Source organism: Barbus barbus (assembly GCF_936440315.1).
Source record: "Barbus barbus genome assembly, chromosome: 32".
NCBI lineage: Eukaryota > Metazoa > Chordata > Actinopteri > Cypriniformes > Cyprinidae > Barbus > Barbus barbus.
The window spans coordinates 7,345,562-7,363,132 of NC_136760.1; the positions used below are offsets into that span (position 1 = coordinate 7,345,562).

Consider the following 17,571-nt stretch of genomic DNA (forward strand, 5'->3'; position numbering starts at 1 on the left):
AGACATTTGGGCAGAGTAAGTTGATTATCTTCTTGAGCTGTAGTATCAGCATTCCTCCATGTAAACATATTTATGGAGAAAGTGAGATAAATAAGTAAAACACAGTAGATTACTTTACCAATGGATAGATGGACAAGAAGAAGGGTATAGTAACTATGTATTGGACAATTTGGGGAAAGTAAACTGCTCAACCACCAAAATGATCTAGAGATTTACAAAGCGTCTTTATATTTCGCCCTGCATAGGTTTACTGCTTCATGATGTTGTCGCATGAATGCTTACAATGGACGTTGAATGATTGGTGTGTGGTCCTTTCAGATATCTCTGCAGGCAATCCCCAGTCCACTCAGCCAGCTGTCAAGGTGAGACAGTTTTACATGTTGAAGCTCCAATGCCCTTGTCCAATTTCACTTTGCAGTGAATCTGGGCTGAACAAACCAATCCTCAAATTACCAAAAAAATTAAATCAGCGAACTGGGAGGAGAAGCGGGGGAGATCCTGTCAGACACACAACAGCCTCTCCTCCCAGCCTGCCAGGAGATCAGGGCACTCGGAGAAGAGCTTGGTTAATTGGTTTAGGACGTGAAGCGTTTCTGACAAGGAAAGACAGAGGAACTGCAGAGAATGATCTCAGGAGGAGCGCTGGGGAAGTTCAGGTAATGAAGCTAATACTTCAGCAGATGTTCATTTCAGAGCTTTGCATTGCATCGTTTAGCCTCACCAAAACAAAAAAAAAGGCAGTTTTCCTATCTCCAATCAGTTCTCCAATCAGTTGAAACCAAATTGTGGTTCTTGGTTCAATAAGAATGAATGTTACTGCAATGCACTTGAATCTCAAATACTAACATCTTAACTCTGCATAAGCCCTAAGGACAGATTACAGACCATACTAATGGGGCATAATGCCCAGGGCCTCTGATATCTTGAAACAAGCTATTTGAGAGGTAAAATTGAATATATAAGAAATTACCTGAGGAGTTCTTGTCCACCGTACAGTTCTGCCTTCCAGAAGAGTTTAGTTCGAACACTAATTAAACACATCTAAACCCAGCTAATTTAGGTCTTAATGGTTACACGGTTAAAGCTGAACTCTGCAGGAAAGTAGAGCAGGATTGGACACCCCTACTACAGACAGAGCAGAGTTTCTCGTGAATCTCTTTGTATTTACAACTTTTTGTCTTGTTTTTTGGATATCTTTCAAGAGGGGTCCTCCAAATGGGTTGGTGCCCAAGGGCATCACAGGACTGTATCCCATTCTCGATCAGCTCAACTGTGCCTGGTACTAGCACGTGGTGCTCCTTCAAATGACTTTTACCTGGTAATGCGCCACAGAGCATCACCTTGAAAACTTTTGCCATTAACGGTTTCTCAACTGTATGAGAATTCTGCTATTCAGCAAAAACAATCCCAATTCAAATCCTGCGTGGCGGCGTTAAATGACATTTTCTTCGGTTCAAGGCACACTCGTTTAGATTGAGGATAAGACTCACACAGGATGCTGTAATTTGTCTAGGGTGTGAAAAAAAAGAGGTGATGTTTGTGGTTTATAGGTGACACATCCTCCGGACACATTTGCTTGTGTCAGCTTAGTGTTTAGTACCCAGTGTTTAGTATAAAGTAACCTTGAGCAAAACCAAGTCCAACTGGTTTTTGCTGGAATTATATATGACACCCTATGGCATGACTGATTAAATAGTCATAAAAATCACAGACATACTTCCACATTCTAAAATTTGGCCAAATTATTCCTCCAATATATTATCAAATTAATTATCAAAAAAAATTCAATGGGTAAAAACGCAGAAATAAGCCTGTTTGTCTGGCTTTTTTATTTTCTTTATAATTTAAATAATATTTTTTAATATTTTTCTAAAATTATCATAACTCAATTTTCCAGTAAAACAAACTTCTCTCTGGTGATGCATGCTGAACTTCTCCAATTATTTAGTCTGTTTAAACCACATCCTGTCTCCATCTAGGCAGGGCAAGGCAAGTTTATTTATATAGCACATTTCATACACAGTGGTAATTCAAAGTGCTTTACATAAAAGAAAGTGAAATAGAAATTAAAAATCAATAAAAACATGGAAATAAAAATAATAAAAACAAGGAATTTTAAAATGATATAGAAATTGATTTAAAATAAATTTAAAGAAATGATTATACATAAAATTAATTGCAGTCAGTTCGGACATATAGCACAGTGCTCATTCAACAAATGCAGTTAAACAGATGAGTTTTGAGTCTTGATTTAAATGTGGCTAATGTTTTAGCACATCTGATCTCTTCTGGAAGCTGGTTCCAACTGCGGGCCGCATAATAGCTAAAAGCAGACTCCCCTTGTTTTGTGTGAACCCTTGGTATTTCTAACTGACTCGATCCTAATGATCTGAGTGGTCTGTTCGGTTCATATTCAGTGAGCATATCAGCAATATATTTAGGTCCTGGGCCATTGAGTGACTTATAAACAAGTAAAAGTACTTTAAAATCAATCCTAAATGTAACTGGAAGCCAGTCTAAGGACCTGAGGACTGGTGTGATATGCTCAGATTTTCTGGTTCTAGTCAGAATCCTGGCTCAAGCATTCTGGATGAGCTACAGTTGTCTAATGGTCTTCTTGGGAAGGCAGGTGAGGAGACCATTACAGTAATCCACCCTGCTGGTGATAAAGGCATGAACAAGTTTCTCCAAGTCTTGACTGGAAACAAAACATCTAATTCTTGCAATGTTTCTGAGATGATAGTATGCTGATTTAGTTACTGCTTTGACATGACTACTGAAACTATAAGGTCTGTCTCCAGAATCACCCCAAGATTTCTGACTTGATTTTTACTTGTTTGACCCCTAGAGTCAAGGTATGCATTCACCTTGAGAACTTCATCTTTGTTTCCAAATGCAATGACTTCAGTTTTCTCCTTGTTTAACTGAAGAAAGTTCTGGCACATCCAACTGTTAATTTCATCAATGCATTGGCAGAGGGAGTCAATGGGGCTGTAGTCATTTGGAGATAAGGCTAGGTAAATAAAGGCTAGCTGTGATAGGCAATTTGGTTCTTCCTCATTATCTGACTTAGTGGGAGCATATATAGGCTAAACAAGAGCGGTGCAAGAATTGAGCCTTGTGGGATCTAATCAACAACCGATGGATTGAAGTCTCTGCCCTGCATTTTTTTCTTTTGATAATCTGCTTCTTTTGAATGTACGTCACAATACAGAAGAAAAGATTTGTTGCTAATTCTGCTCTATCATATCTTCAAGATGACACATTTTTTTACTTTTAAATGCTGGCAATATCGGGCCACTAAAACAGCAAAATTTGAAAACGCAAGTTTACATTAAAATCACCTTCTGGATGAGTTACTTATAGTAACTGCAAATTAAACTTAAAAAACAACATCTAAACACTTCAGCTGTAAGGTTAATAATTGAAAAATTAAATCAAATAATATTACTCAATATTAATTTTTGACTCATGAACATCACTCAAAATTTCAGCGGATAGAGGAGATCATTCAATTCAAGTTTATTTGTATAGCGCTTTTTACGATACAAATCGTTGCAAAGCAGCTCTACAGGAATTTAAGTTTCCACAATATATTTATATATTGCAGAACCTTAATATATTTAACTTGTGGCAAAATGTGGTAATTCTGTATGTTGTCTGGGCATTGGCATCCTCTGAGGTCCTCTGAGGGGTTGGCATCATCTTTTCTCAGGTGTTCGGTCATCTCAGATCATTTAAGGGTTGGATCCAGACTGAAGCTTCTGTAATTCCTAGTTACCACGGGATGTTAATCCCGTGCCAGAAACAGAGAAACAAATAGAGACATAATTAGCGTAGCTGCTGTTCCATCTAAGCAAAAAATTATTTGTTCAACCCAAGCTAAAGAATAATAGTAATGTACATTTGATCAGATATAACTGCAGTACAAGATTATAAGATGCATTATGTGAATGCTTGGCTAAAGAGATGTGTCTTTAATCTAGATTTAAACAGAGAGAGTGTGTCTGAACCCCGAACATTATCAGGAAGGCTATTCCAGAGTTTGGGAGCCAAATGTGAAAAAGCTCTACCTCCTTTAATGGACTTTGCTATCCTAGGTACTACCAAAAGTCCAGAGTTTTGTGACCTTAGGGAGCGGGTTGGATTGTAGCGTGGTAGAAGACGAGTTAGGTACGCAGGAGCTAAACCATTTAGGGCCTTATAGGCAAGTAATAATATTTTGTAAATGATACGGAACTGAATAGGTAGCCAGTGCAGAGACTGTAAAATTGGGGTAATATGATCATATTTTCTTGACCTGGTAAGAACTCTAGTCGCTGCATTTTGGACTCTCTGTAGCTTGTTTATTGAAGATGCAGGACAACCACCTAGCAGTGCATTACAATAGTCCAGTCTAGAGGTCATGAATGCATGAACTAGCTTTTCTGCATCAGAAACAGGTAGCATGTTTCGAAGCTTGGCAATGTTTCTAAGATGGAAGAATGCTGTTTTTGTAACATGGGAAATATGATTTTCAAAGGACAAGTTGCTGTCTAATATAACACCCAGATTTTTTACTTTAGAGGACGTAACAGTACATCCATCTAGTTGCAAATTGTAATCCAAGAGATTCTGTGTACTGTTTTTTGGTCCAATAAGTAATATCTCTGTCTTATTTAATAGGAGGAAACTATTGGTCATCCAATCTTTTACATTTTTTACACAATCTATTATCTTAGTTAGTTTAGAAGTTTCATCTGGTCTTGTTGAGATATATAGTTGAGTATCATCAGCATAACAATGAAAACTAATCCCGTATTTTGTAATAATATTACCAAGAGGCAACATGTATATTGAAAACAGCAGAGGACCTAGGACAGATCCTTGTGGTACTCCATACTTTTCTGGTGATAATTGAGATGACTCCCCATTTAAATGAACAAAGTGGTAGCGATCGGACAGATGGGATCTAAACCATCTTAAAGCCTGCCCTTGAATACCAGTATAGTTTTGTAATCGATCTATGAGTGTGTCATGGTTATAGTGTCGAACGCAGCACTAAGATCAAGTAATACTAGCAATGAGATGTAGCCTTGGTCTGAAGCAAGAAGCAAGTCATTTGTAATTTTAAAAGTGCAGTTTCTGTGCTATAGTGAGGCCTGAAACCTGACTGAAATTCTTCATAGAGATAATTTTTTTGCAAGTAGGAACACAATTGAGCAGACACAACTTTTTCTAAAATTTTAGACATAAACGGAAGATTTGAAATGGGTCTGTAATTTAACAGTTCATTAGAATCTAGTTGTGGTTTCTTAATATGAGGCTTAATAACCGCCAGCTTGAATGGTTTTGGGACGTGACCTAAAGATAACGATGAGTTAATAATATTAAGAAGCGGTTCTTCTGCTACAGGTAACAACTCTTTCAGTAGTTTAGTGGGTACAGGATCTAATAAACATGTTGTTGGTTTAGATGCACTGATAAGTTTATTTAGCTTTTCTTTGAGTGCGATGAATGAAGCTGAAATACTAGACACAGTAGAATCTACATTTGATATTGTATTTCTGATGTTATCTATTTTATGAGTAAAGAAATTCATAAAGTCATTACTATTAAACTGTGAGGGAATATTTAGATCGGGTGGCGTGTGTTTATTTGTTAATCTAGCCACTGTGCTAAATAAGAACCTTGGATTGTTTTGGTTATTATCTATGAGTTTGCGGATATGCTCTGCCCTGGCAGCTTTTAGAGCCTGTCTATAGCTGGACATACTGTTTTTCCACGCAATTCTAAAAACTTCCAAGTTAGTTTTTCTCCATTTGCGCTCAAGATTACGAGTTTCTTTCTTGAGAGAATGGGTATAACTGGTGTACCATGGCGCAGTACGTTTTTCTCGAACCTTTTTCAATTTGAGGGGGGCAACAGCTGCTAATGTATTAGAGAAGATAATGCCCATGTTGCTAGTCATTTCGTCTAGTTCATGTGTATTTATGGGTACACAGAGCAATTGAGATAAATCAGGCAGGTTATTTGTGAATCTGTCTTTGGTGGCTGGAACAATAGTTCTGCCCGGACGATAACGCGGAGCCATATAATTAATATCAGTAATACGCAGCATGCACGATACAAGGAAATGATCAGTAACATCATCAATTTGAGGTACGATATCTATATCCGTAAGATCAATTCCATGCGATATAATTAAATCTAGCGTATGATTAAAACGATGAGTGGGCCCGGTGACGTTTTGCTTGACTCCAAAATAGTTTATTAGGTCAGTAAACGCAAGTCCTAACGCATCATTTGTATTATCAACGTGAATGTTAAAATCGTGAAGATTTGCTTCTCTCCATCAATGTGCTGGTAGAAGAAACGTTGGTTTGTTTGTCCTCCATGTGTCTGCCAATCACAGCTCTCCCCGAGGGTCTCTATCAATCAGTTTGCCCACATCCTCCTGCTATCAGTCTAGACATCAATGGGCAATGCGGCAGGGGGCGGGGGCTTCCGAGCCACAGCAAGAACCTGACACATCTCTCACATTCAGCGTTAAATATCGCAGCTCTTTCATGTTCAGACAGTGCAGTTGTATATCAGCCCCCAGGACTGTTTGGTGGCAAAGGTTCGCAAAAGGAGGACAAAGGTGGGAGCGTACGGTCCCTGACTGATTTTAGAAAGGGGCTGGAGATAGATCAGAGAAAGGAGGATAAGCACCTGCGCTGTGCAAGCATACAGGGTGAAGCGATGGTTTATGGGATTGAAGTCAGCGCTGACAGCATGTGTAACTCAGACAAGACGGCGCTCGGTGAGATACACTGACAGGGTGTAATAAAGAAGGAAAAGCAGACTGAGATCTGACCTGCCCAAACGGCTCCATGGCAGGTCCTCTCTTGTACTTCAGACAATCAGCAAGAGACAAGGTTTAGAGTTCTTCAATCAACCACCCACAAAGAGACACGTCACATTTAACCATGCAGGGCTACCATACTTATGAAAACACAACAGCACTTTTTTTTCTTGAAAAAGAGCATTTTATTCAAACAAAATGCATATTTACATTGCAGAGGTAACGATCCATAGGTTGGCACAATACTCTGTACCTTTACAAAAGAGGGGAATGTATACAAAAATGCTTTTAGTTGTATCAGTGAGATACAAACGCTTTGGGACACTCCTAAAAAGGCAAAGTTGAAAAACTGAGCTGTAACAACTTTATGTGCTATGATTAACTAAAAATGAGCTAAATATAGAGCTACCCCTGTCTTAAGGCTCACAGCTCTTTGCCTTTCCAGAGTATTTTGCAAAAAAATAAATAAAAATCTATGGTTGACAGTAACGCAAGACGGCTTTAAATTGCACAAACCTGTAGAAAAGTACACAGCAATTAAGGGATGCAATGTCATTTTTACATGATGTACAAACGTAAAAATAAAATGCCCACATATAACTTTAAATTATGACATACTAACACGTAACAACATGCTGAACATTGCTGAGTGTTGATTCATGTAAATTAGATTACTAAATTTAAAAGGCTGCCGTCAGTCAGAGAGAATGGCGGAGGCGTAAAAGGAGAGCTTGATGGGAGTTGCATAAAATCTGCTGGGATAGCTGCTGCGCCCTCTTCCAGTGTGGAGCCAAAAGAGGCTGCGGAAACCGTATTTTCTTAAAGGCGGTCTTGTATCGTCACACTTTAGCAAACACAAGCTCATCAGTTTAACAATAGTCCCTCTCCAAACAAACAAAGCTGCTTTTAATTGCTGCATGTATCTCTTACATGTGAATAACAGTGAATACTAAAGATCTTACGTATTATCCTTTTCTTTTTTTAAATTACAGTTTGTGTATTATTATATAACCCCTTCCAATTGTTAACTCAACATGATGTTTTTTAAACTCATGGGACAAATTCATCAACTCTGACATTCGTTTCACAGTATTGTATTTCTCAGTGATCTGCCAAAGTTTGTTTCTTTACATGCCTGTCTACAACCAAGGGTGCCAAGCAGGGTCCATGCGGCACAGGTTGTCCAAGCTGTTGGCAGCTGCCACTAGCGTGTTTACTTTACTCTCACCACCCTCGAACTGAGCCAAGTTGTGGAGGCGGGTCATGATGGCGGTCACAGCTTTTTGGACCAGGGACACCAGCTGTTGGCTGTCCATGTTCTCAGGTTGTCCAGCTGGGGACAGAGGCATGGACGTGTCCTCTTGTGTCTTCTTATGCCAAGCGATGATCTCATCCCTAAGAACTGCTTTCAAGATGCCATCGACCTGATTGAGAGGAGACACAGATTTAGAGTGGGTCAAGAGCCCTGGAGACTGAAAGTGCAGAGTCTAATTTTTCATTATTCTTGTTCCTCATAAAGCGTACCTTGAAGTTAGGCTGAGCAAAGCAGCGTGCTACTGCTATCATGGAAGCCGTGAGGGGTCCGGATACGCCGATTGTGGTCAGGAACTCTGAGATGTTGGGCGTCAGCCTGAACGGGACGGGCCGGTTGGCATCCAAATCACCAGTGGCATCATTAATATCAAAGCGGAAGTACGATACATTGAGTTTTCCAGTGTCCTGTTGGGGAAACAACACATCAGGATGGTGTTAACTAATTCAACTTTGAAAATCTGACCTTGTCATCCAGAAACTACAGTATGCAGACATGTCAAACTTTGAGAGAGGGAGTATCATGTGGTGCCAAGTTGTTAGTTTCCATTCAGAGAAACAAAGCAAAATCAAATTTAGGAAAGGAGCCTGTTTGCTCATGTGGGACTCAAGTGGGACCAACATCAGACAACAGCTAATCTATAGCACTCTGGGAAAACTGGATAGCGTTGTAGACATCCGACCACAAAAATGTGAGGATTGATCCTACACTCACTGTGGTCTGTGTCAGCATTTCAGCATATGAACAAATATAATCCTCAATTTGTCTTCTGATGCCCTTGATGTTGAGTGTCGTTTTTTAACAATGAAGTATTTTAAATAACAATAATGTTTTCAAGATTACCATTTCCAGTAGGGGTGTAACGGTACACAAACATGATGGTTTGGCATGTACCTTGGTTTTGACTTCACGGTTCAGTATGGTTTCGGTACAGCATGAGGAAAAAACTTTTTTTTTTTTTATGAAATAGTGATTTACTGAGCAAATTGCTCTTTCTTGAAATAAATTCAATTATAATTCAAATTTTCTTAGGGATAAAAAAAAAAAGAGCTTACGCTCTAAACTATATTGCCCTTTTACATCAGTATAGGTTACTATTAACAACAGAGCCTGAACTTAAATTTAATTACTATTTATTTTTAAACATAACACTGAACTTTAAAAAAAAAAAAAAAATTGTATGCAAACATGTAAATTTCACAATGCAGTTTTTAAATTAACTTCTAAATTATACAATTTCTATTTGTTGTTGAAATATATTCATTTACACAGTGGCTATCATAACCACTGTGTTAGTGATATCCTAGTTATTTAATGTATGTTTAAAAAAAAAACTTATGAAACAAGTAAAATATAATGAGTATATAGTCTAATATTTCAAAATAATACTTAATTTCTCTAGCGAACTGACGAGCTGTGAACACCGATGGTCTGAGGTAAGTGAAATGCTACATGACATTTTGTTTTGATGTCTTTGAAACACAGATTGAGCAATTACATTAGGCATGAGATGTTCATTTACTGTATGTGTATTTTGCATTAAAACTAGTAGTAAAGAAGAAGAATTGATTGCTCTCATAATTTAAGATGAGACGTTGTTTCTTATCAAAAGTAACAATATAAAACTGGAAGTTTCCAAAGTAGTTTCAGTCATGCAGTGGTTAAAACAACGCTGTATTTGTTCTTACATGCGTACCAACCTGTAAGACCTGTACTGAAAATTTTTTACGAATACGTGTACTGTTACACCCCTAATTTCTAGTGTACAAGATTTTTATTAGTTTAATAATGATGAAATGTCACTCAAGTATTGTTAAGCTCCTCCGAGCACAATAACGGTGTTAAAACACGATTCAAGCTCAATATTTAGAGCCTACACAGGACCAAACTCGATATCTGAAGTCAAACGGACTGGAAGTGATACACCAGGGAAATGCATGATGGTTTGTTGAGTGTGTTATTGAGAGAGAGAGAGAGACGAAGACAGCACATATCTGCTTGTCTGCTCTGCCTGCCGTGGTAATCTCCTAGTGCCTGTAGAGTGGAACCGGCAGCAAGGGGGCTTACTATACCCACTTAGCCGCCCATTCCTCTGACTGTCAGAAAACTGCAGATTAGAATCACAGGACGAGTTACTTGTTTGACAATCATTTCTAATAAAATAGACCTGCACTCACCCGATACTGTACCAGAGGACAAAGAATCATAAAGACAGCTGGAGAGTGGCCATAAAAAACTGAAATGTGTGATAACTTGGATACATGTATATTTGATGAAAGAGGGCTAGTATCAGGTACGATATTAGTTCCATGACGTCAAGTCATTCAGGTACCTGTGCGATCTGCAGCATCTCTGGGTTGAGACGGTTAAGGTGCAGCATGAACTCAGCGAGGCCGATTAGAGCAAGCTGGATGGTGAACATTTTGCGGAAGGTCCAGTAGTCTGTGGCGTTGGGGAAGGTGTGCAGCGCCCACTCCTTCAACATGCTACAAGGAACCATGTTGCCCTGGACCTCCTTCAGAATGTCTCGCAGGACCTTAAAACATGGACAAAAATATATATTATAATTGAAATGAAAAAAAAAAAAAAAAATAAAAAAAAATGGATATACACTTTTTTTACATGCATACGTACATACATTTCATGAGATTTAATTTATGTAAAATGCATTTTTATTGATATGCTTTCTCATTGGGGAAGTCGTGGCCTAATGGTTAGAGAGTCGGACTCGTAATCCAAAGGTTGCGGGTTCGAGTCTCGGGCCGGCAGGGATTGTAGGTGGGGGGAGTGAATGTCCAGCGCTCTCTCCACCCTCAATACCACGACTGAGGTGCCCTTGAGCAAGGCACCAAACCCCCAACTGCTCCCCGGGCGCCGCAGCATAAATGGCTGCCCACTGCTCCGGGTGTGTGTTCACGGTGTGTGTGTGTTCACTGCTGTGTGTGTGTGTGTGCACGTGGATGGGTTAAATGCAGAGCACGAATTCCGAGTATGGGTCACCATACTTGTCAGTATGTCACTTCACTTCATATTATCTTCAGCATACCTGGTGGCTGGCTTGGGTTCCTCTAGCCTGAACAGTCGCAAGTCGGTCATAATAGCGGGAAATAGGGTTGTCATGCTCAATGCCCTTCTTAGCACAACGCTGCTTGTAGATTTCCACCAGAGACAGAGACGACGGATTGTCCTCCACTAACCGCATATGAGGAGACACCGCCACCACCCTTGGGACTGAGAGGAGAACAGATTTAAAGAGGATGTACTCTACTGGTATATAAAGCAATTCAAATCCCACTGGCTATTTTCAGCTGGTATTCTGATAAATCTCTTTGAAAAGCATCTTTTATATTCTATTTGGCTTTGATAAAGGTCTGTTAAACTGAAATACGACCTCATCTCCTAAAATGCTTCTAAACATTTTTATCCTTGTTCATACAATCATTTTATTTACAGAGTTGTTTTTAAACAAGACACATTAACAGAGAGAGGCCCCAAAAACACCTGTGAGGGAGTAAAAAGAAAAGCATGTCACACGACCACTGGGAGCCTCTCGTACACATCTAATTAATAACTTCAGTGAAAGGTATTAATGAATGATAAAAATAGAATACGCACACAAACATCCCTAATGTTACTTAAATGATTATTAATTGCACTGTGGCATAAAATCAACCTCTTTTCTTTGTAGTTAAAAAAAATAATAAAAAAATATTTCAGCGAAAGCTAAAATGTGGCACCCTTGACCTCTGAACTGAGAGGGTTTCATCTTTAATGCGTCTATCACAAGAAAGATCTTCCTCCCTCAGTCTCCACAGGGAGAAGAGCAACCTCATTTTTATTCATTCTGCTCCAGTCTCCTCTCTTTCTTCTTCTGTTACCACTACACTACGTTTCTGGTACTTTTCACCTCAATCTTGCCTCTTTTTCTTCTCCTCTATTGTCTTCATCTCCCCCAATCTGTCTGAGAGCAACTAGGCCATTGAATCAAGCACTCAGAGCAAATGGATAGCATTCAAATGGGGCAGCTCGGAACACATGCATGCCGCAATTCAAAATAGACTTAACTAGAGAAGGGAAAGACTTTATTCTAAATTTCATTTTTTTTAATATATATAAATGTATTTATATTTTATTCTTTATAATGTTTTACAAATAATTTAATATGATTTTACTTTTTTAGAAATAGACTTGAAAATGTATTGGTCATGAAAATGGAAGGTCTTGTCCAAGACTGACATAAATAGATGTGGTCAGTGCTATTTCTGGGGGACGTGAATGTTTCTGTGTGATCTTGGGTTGCTGCAGTACCTGTGAAAAAGAGGTGTCTCTTGGTGGTCTCTTTCCTCTTCTCCAGGCAGGGGTTGAGTAGCCGCAAGAGTTGCAAAACACGCTCCTCTCTGCGGGACTCCGTCAGACATGCGTCATTCATCACCAAGTACGGATAGATCTTGCCATTGTGCCCGCGGATGTAGAGGCGTCGAGCAGCTGTGTTGTGCTTTTGAACAATCTCCACCCTGGGCATGAACCTTAGGAGGTAGAGTAAGAAGGGGTGAGAGAGAGAATAATGGGTGATGAAGTGATGAAGTAATCACTGAGAATTAAGGTCTCAGCTGGAGTCTAGCTTAGAACTCCAAGGGGAGAATAAAAAAGAAGAAGAAAAAAAAAAGTGTTCAATCAAAAACGAACTGTGTTCAAGTGTATGTGTTAGGGACATGAAGCTACATATTTAAGATTGAGCTGTGGGCTGCCTGAATGACTTAAGTAATTTGTTTTAAGGAAAGCCTCAATAATAAAATTAGTTTTGATTTTGGCTGATAAAATTAAGTAATCAATTTTTTTTTTTTTTTTAGAGTTTGCTATATTTTGGCAAAATGTGTCAGATAAAACTGATCAAATTAAACAAATTATTCATGACTTCCTTAAAACGAAGCAACTATTCAGTTGTCGAATGACTAGATGATTAGTAAGGATGACTAATTTTACTGAATTAAAGGGGTGGTTGACTGGGTTTTTTTTCTAGGCTTGACTGTGTTTATGGGGTGCAGTCAAAAAAAAAAAAGGATATTTTTTACATAATTTATCTGTATTCCACACTGCTCTGTCCTATAAACGTGCTGATCATTTCCTGCTTTTATGAAGCCCATCCCCTCAGAAATACGCAATGGGCTCAGATTGGTTAGCTTGTCCAGTGTGTTGTGATTGGCTAAACTGCCTATAGTGCACGTCTAAACATCCTGCCCCTCAGCTCAGCGGCATGTGCTCTGGTTGTATTGTAAACAATGGCGTCGTCAATATCGCTTATCAATTTGAGCCCGATTGAGACCCAGAGGATATTACTGACGAGGATAGCACAGAACCTGTGCAAGCACAGCTCTTAATGATATGCTTTTTTGTTGTTGTTGTCTCATACTTTTAGATACGCTGTTATTTGTAAATGCTACTGCTTATTTTAGCTTTTAATATACAGTTTTATCCTGATTGAAGCTTTAATACAGTACGGCAACCGCACGCACGTCCATGTATAACACTTCTCATAGCTATGTGAAAATAAGTGTATAATTGGAGCAGTTCATTGTTGGAGCTGAGTGAGAGAGAGAGAGAGAGAGAGAGAGAGAGAGAGAGAGAGTGAGAGAGTGAGAGAGTGAGAGTGAGAGAGAGAGTGAGAGTGAGCGTGTGCAGAGCGACGCAAGGAACAGGAACCGCTGCTTTAGGACATTGATTTTGAAACTTAAGAATCCATTAGAATCATTAGAAGACAGAATCGCGATTCATATATGAATAGATTTTTTCGTGCACCTCTAGTTTTCTCTTCCTCGTCTCTAAAGCAGCACAATATGGCTTCGCCCCCTTTGTTGCATGGTCCCAGGGGCAGGGTTTATCTGGGTTTGTGACGTAACAAACCCGGGAAGTAGCTCATTGTAGTCACTACAAGCCGTTTTTGTAGGCATTAAACTGCCAGAATTTTAAAAGACATTTGCATTGAACTTTCAGCGCCGCAAATTTGCAGGTAATTGTTTATGCTCAAACAGCAACATTACACACTAACCTTAAAAAATTAAAAAACCCCTTTAATTTTTTTACTTTGTTTTGATATTTTAGCAAAATATGTCAAGCATAACCAAAACTTAATTATTCATGACTTCCGTAAGACAGATCGACTAGTCGATTGACCAGAGCAACTCCATCCCTAGTGTGTATTGATTGTTACCTGGCAATCTTGATGTAATAGTGCGTGGGCTTAGGCATGAGAAATTCTCCTGGGATCTCAACTTCAGCAGTCTGGGCCGAGAAGTTGCTAAGGAAACGGCATTTCTCCTCAATCAGGAAGAACTTCGGCAGTTGCTTCGTCTTGGCTTCCAGAATCTTGATCCACTTCTTCAGCTTTGAAATGAGATTGTGCAGCTTCATGGAGCCGGGAACGCTGAAGTCAAAATCTGCAAACGGAAAGAGTGTCAGGGCAAGGTAAACCAGAGGAACAGGCAGGTAGCTGAGAAAAAAAAATACTGCAAAAGAACAGGTGGAAAAGACTCCGGATGTGTGAAAGAGGTAGACGTGGCGTAAAACTGGCAGAGATAGTGTGAAAAAGACAGAGGAGACGTTGTCTTTGGATCACGGAAACAGAAGTGGTGCACTTCCTCCCAGGTCTCCCTTGCGACGTGAAGGTGTTGATAACATCAAGGTTCATAAGGAGGGAAAAAAGGATTAACTGCTGAATGCAACTTCTAAATGATATTGCACATTAAATTAGAGAGCAGACACAAAAGGTATAGTCGGAATGCAAGACACGTTCCCAATTTTAGAGACAACCTCCAGGCCAGAACGTCTTTATCAAATAGGCTAAAAGCTGCTCCACTTTCATTGTGCTACATTAATAATACCACATGCCGCAGATACAGAAACGACTTGGCATTTAATTTTATACATTTGAGAGGAAAACCACCCTCGAGAAAAAATCTCTTCGTATAATTAAGGCTTTGGCAGAAGATGCTTTGATTCAAAAGCATCTTGCAATGAGCTGCCACTCATGTCAAGGTCAGTGAAATATGACTGCCACACATAATGAAAGGCCATTTAAGGAACTCTCGCTGCTTGCATGACACTAACAATATCTTCAATGTCCCGTATGACATTTTGATTAGCAGTGAACTGCCATGAGCAACGCAGCTCCCACCCATTTCCACGCCCCGAATTAGACGATGTCTTCTGAAATCAGTCACGCTCTAATCTCAGCCAATCCGACTCTTTCTGAAAGACTTTAAGACTGTTTAGGTGTTTAATGACCAGTGAGTATTAAAAAAGAGATTTGATTTGAAAAGTATGGCTACGCACAGCGGTCGACTTGGTGCAATCAATTTAGAAAAAATTAACAGACAATCCCCTGTAGCGGCGGTGCCCCGAAGCGAGGGGTTTTTCAGATAACGGTGCCTCCCGGGCAACACGGTTCTTCTCTGATAAATGTAACACCTTTGTCGGTTCAAATATGGATGGGTAGTACGGTGCGCTCAGTTTCAGCTGTCTCACTAACCTAGGATCAGCTCAACTCTAGAGGGATTTGAGCTCCCCGCTGCTGTGGAAAACAAAGTCTTTGCTCTCTGACCTGTGAATGAGATACACCGAAGGCGGAAGTTTTCTGCACCTAATAATGCTTGGGCGGTGGATGTGACCAAACGCTAAAAATACCCCCCATTGGCCGTCTGCCTGCGCCGCTCACTGTGCAGCAGTCTCCGGTGAATTGTCTACTTTAAATTCCATCACTGAAATGCCTGAGTGAGCACAGTGTACAGCACAACAGGAGCCCTGAAACAGCCACGGCCCTGCAGACACGCTCCCGCTTTAGATCAATGCAGACAGCAACGCTTGAGAACAGCATAACCCTGCAATGCTAAAACACATTTCAGAAATATTAACACCACTAGTACTATTCTCGCTGAACTATTACTAGTATTATTTCCCAGTACTGTATTCCACACAAACAAAAAAATGTAGACAATTTAAGCAAATTTGTCTAACTTTTTTTTTTTGAAATACCTAAAAGAATATTTTAAAAAAATCTGAAAATGGCATTATGACTTCAGTGATTTGAATCAAAAATGGCAAAGACTCTCATATGAAGCTACATAAATACAAAATAATGAAAAAAAAAAGTTGAGTTTGTTTTACTTATATTATAAAGTCTCAGCTTTCACTGTCACATCACGTTGCGCTGCAACAGCTGAATGCGTACATCCATTTGTACAGTTGTTGGAAGTAGCACAAACATGGAGTACATCGGAAATAGAATGAGGCATCAGGTCAATGTTGGTGTCCCATGTCAGAGCCGATAGCCCTATAGGCAGCGCGCTGACATGTAATGCTGTTGCGCTGCGGGCGTCCCGAGTTCGAATCCCATCTTGTGGATGGGACTGCTTGCACAGTGTGATTTCATGCAGTTGTGTACTTTCGTTATTCCAAAAGTTCCCAAGGATTTGTAAATCCAGAGAAATTCCCATTTTAAATAATGGCTTGTCCCTGGTCATTGTTGCCGATCAATGACGTTATATCCGCACTATCCTCACTTTACGCTTGTAGAAATTATGGCAACACACAGACATAAATACTGCTGTACAGGTAAACTAAATCCATTACGGCTGTCGCGATTAAAATGAAAATGAAATGTGTTGACCGCAACATTATACTTGGATCTGCTCAATGTTGCTCCATGATTTTTTTTTACGCGTTTTAACAGTGTTGTGCATTATAACCAATCACACACGAGTCTGTTGAGCTTATGAATGCAATGGCCAATCAGAGGTGTTCAGATGAGTTTTTTGTTCACTGCACACACTTGCTGACTGAATTAAGCTCTCATGCGAATTCTCTCATCATAAACAAAGTGCAGATGTATGTATGTTGTAAGAGATTCATTCATCAAACCGTGTATAGACAGCTTTACTGATTATAAAGGGAGTTTTTTTGAGGGAGCTTAAACTCGTGCTAGACTGAAGTCAGTCTTAATGTTCTTTGACAATGTAAATGTTCATTGCTTGCTTTCTCTGTATAATTTATTCACTATTTGAATAACTGTGAAAGGTACAGGCAATAAAAAATTTATTCATTACCTCATCTGTAAACATCCTCCTTCATAGTGTCATCAAGCTTCGACTTTGCTACTATTTTGAAAAACCTCTAGTGGTGAAAACTTGCATATTGTGCTTTTAAATTAATCTTAATGTGGTCAAATAATCTATAGAGAGCATTAAAAAAAAAAGTATTTGGGCAGGTCACATTTGATAAACAATAACATTTGCTCATGGCTTGATTGTGACTGGATTAAAGGATTCTTGACAAATGGTGCTGGAGTATGTGTTTGTTTGGACATGTGTGTTGGAATGGAGAGCTTGTTGAGGAGAAACCCCTAAGGAAGGGGAAAGGAGGATACAGGGAACAAAGCGGG

The 17,571-nt window shown here is 39.4% G+C and overlaps 1 protein-coding gene across 1 annotated transcript in view; it reads right to left on the reverse strand.

The window, feature by feature from the left end:
- Nucleotides 1–6,998: 6,998 nt before the first annotated feature.
- The window catches only part of LOC306851921 (transformation/transcription domain-associated protein-like), a gene marked incomplete at its 5' end in the record, with an annotated part of 106,299 nt that continues 95,726 nt past the window's right edge, over nt 6,999–17,571 (reverse strand). Inside the window, 6 exons of the mRNA XM_079388431.1 lie at nt 6,999–8,250; nt 8,351–8,545; nt 10,471–10,674; nt 11,185–11,369; nt 12,447–12,664; nt 14,347–14,572. Of these exons, the coding sequence (XP_079244557.1) occupies nt 7,966–8,250; nt 8,351–8,545; nt 10,471–10,674; nt 11,185–11,369; nt 12,447–12,664; nt 14,347–14,572 (1,313 nt within the window). The 3' untranslated portion in view covers nt 6,999–7,965. The remainder of the gene's footprint in view (nt 8,251–8,350; nt 8,546–10,470; nt 10,675–11,184; nt 11,370–12,446; nt 12,665–14,346; nt 14,573–17,571) is intronic.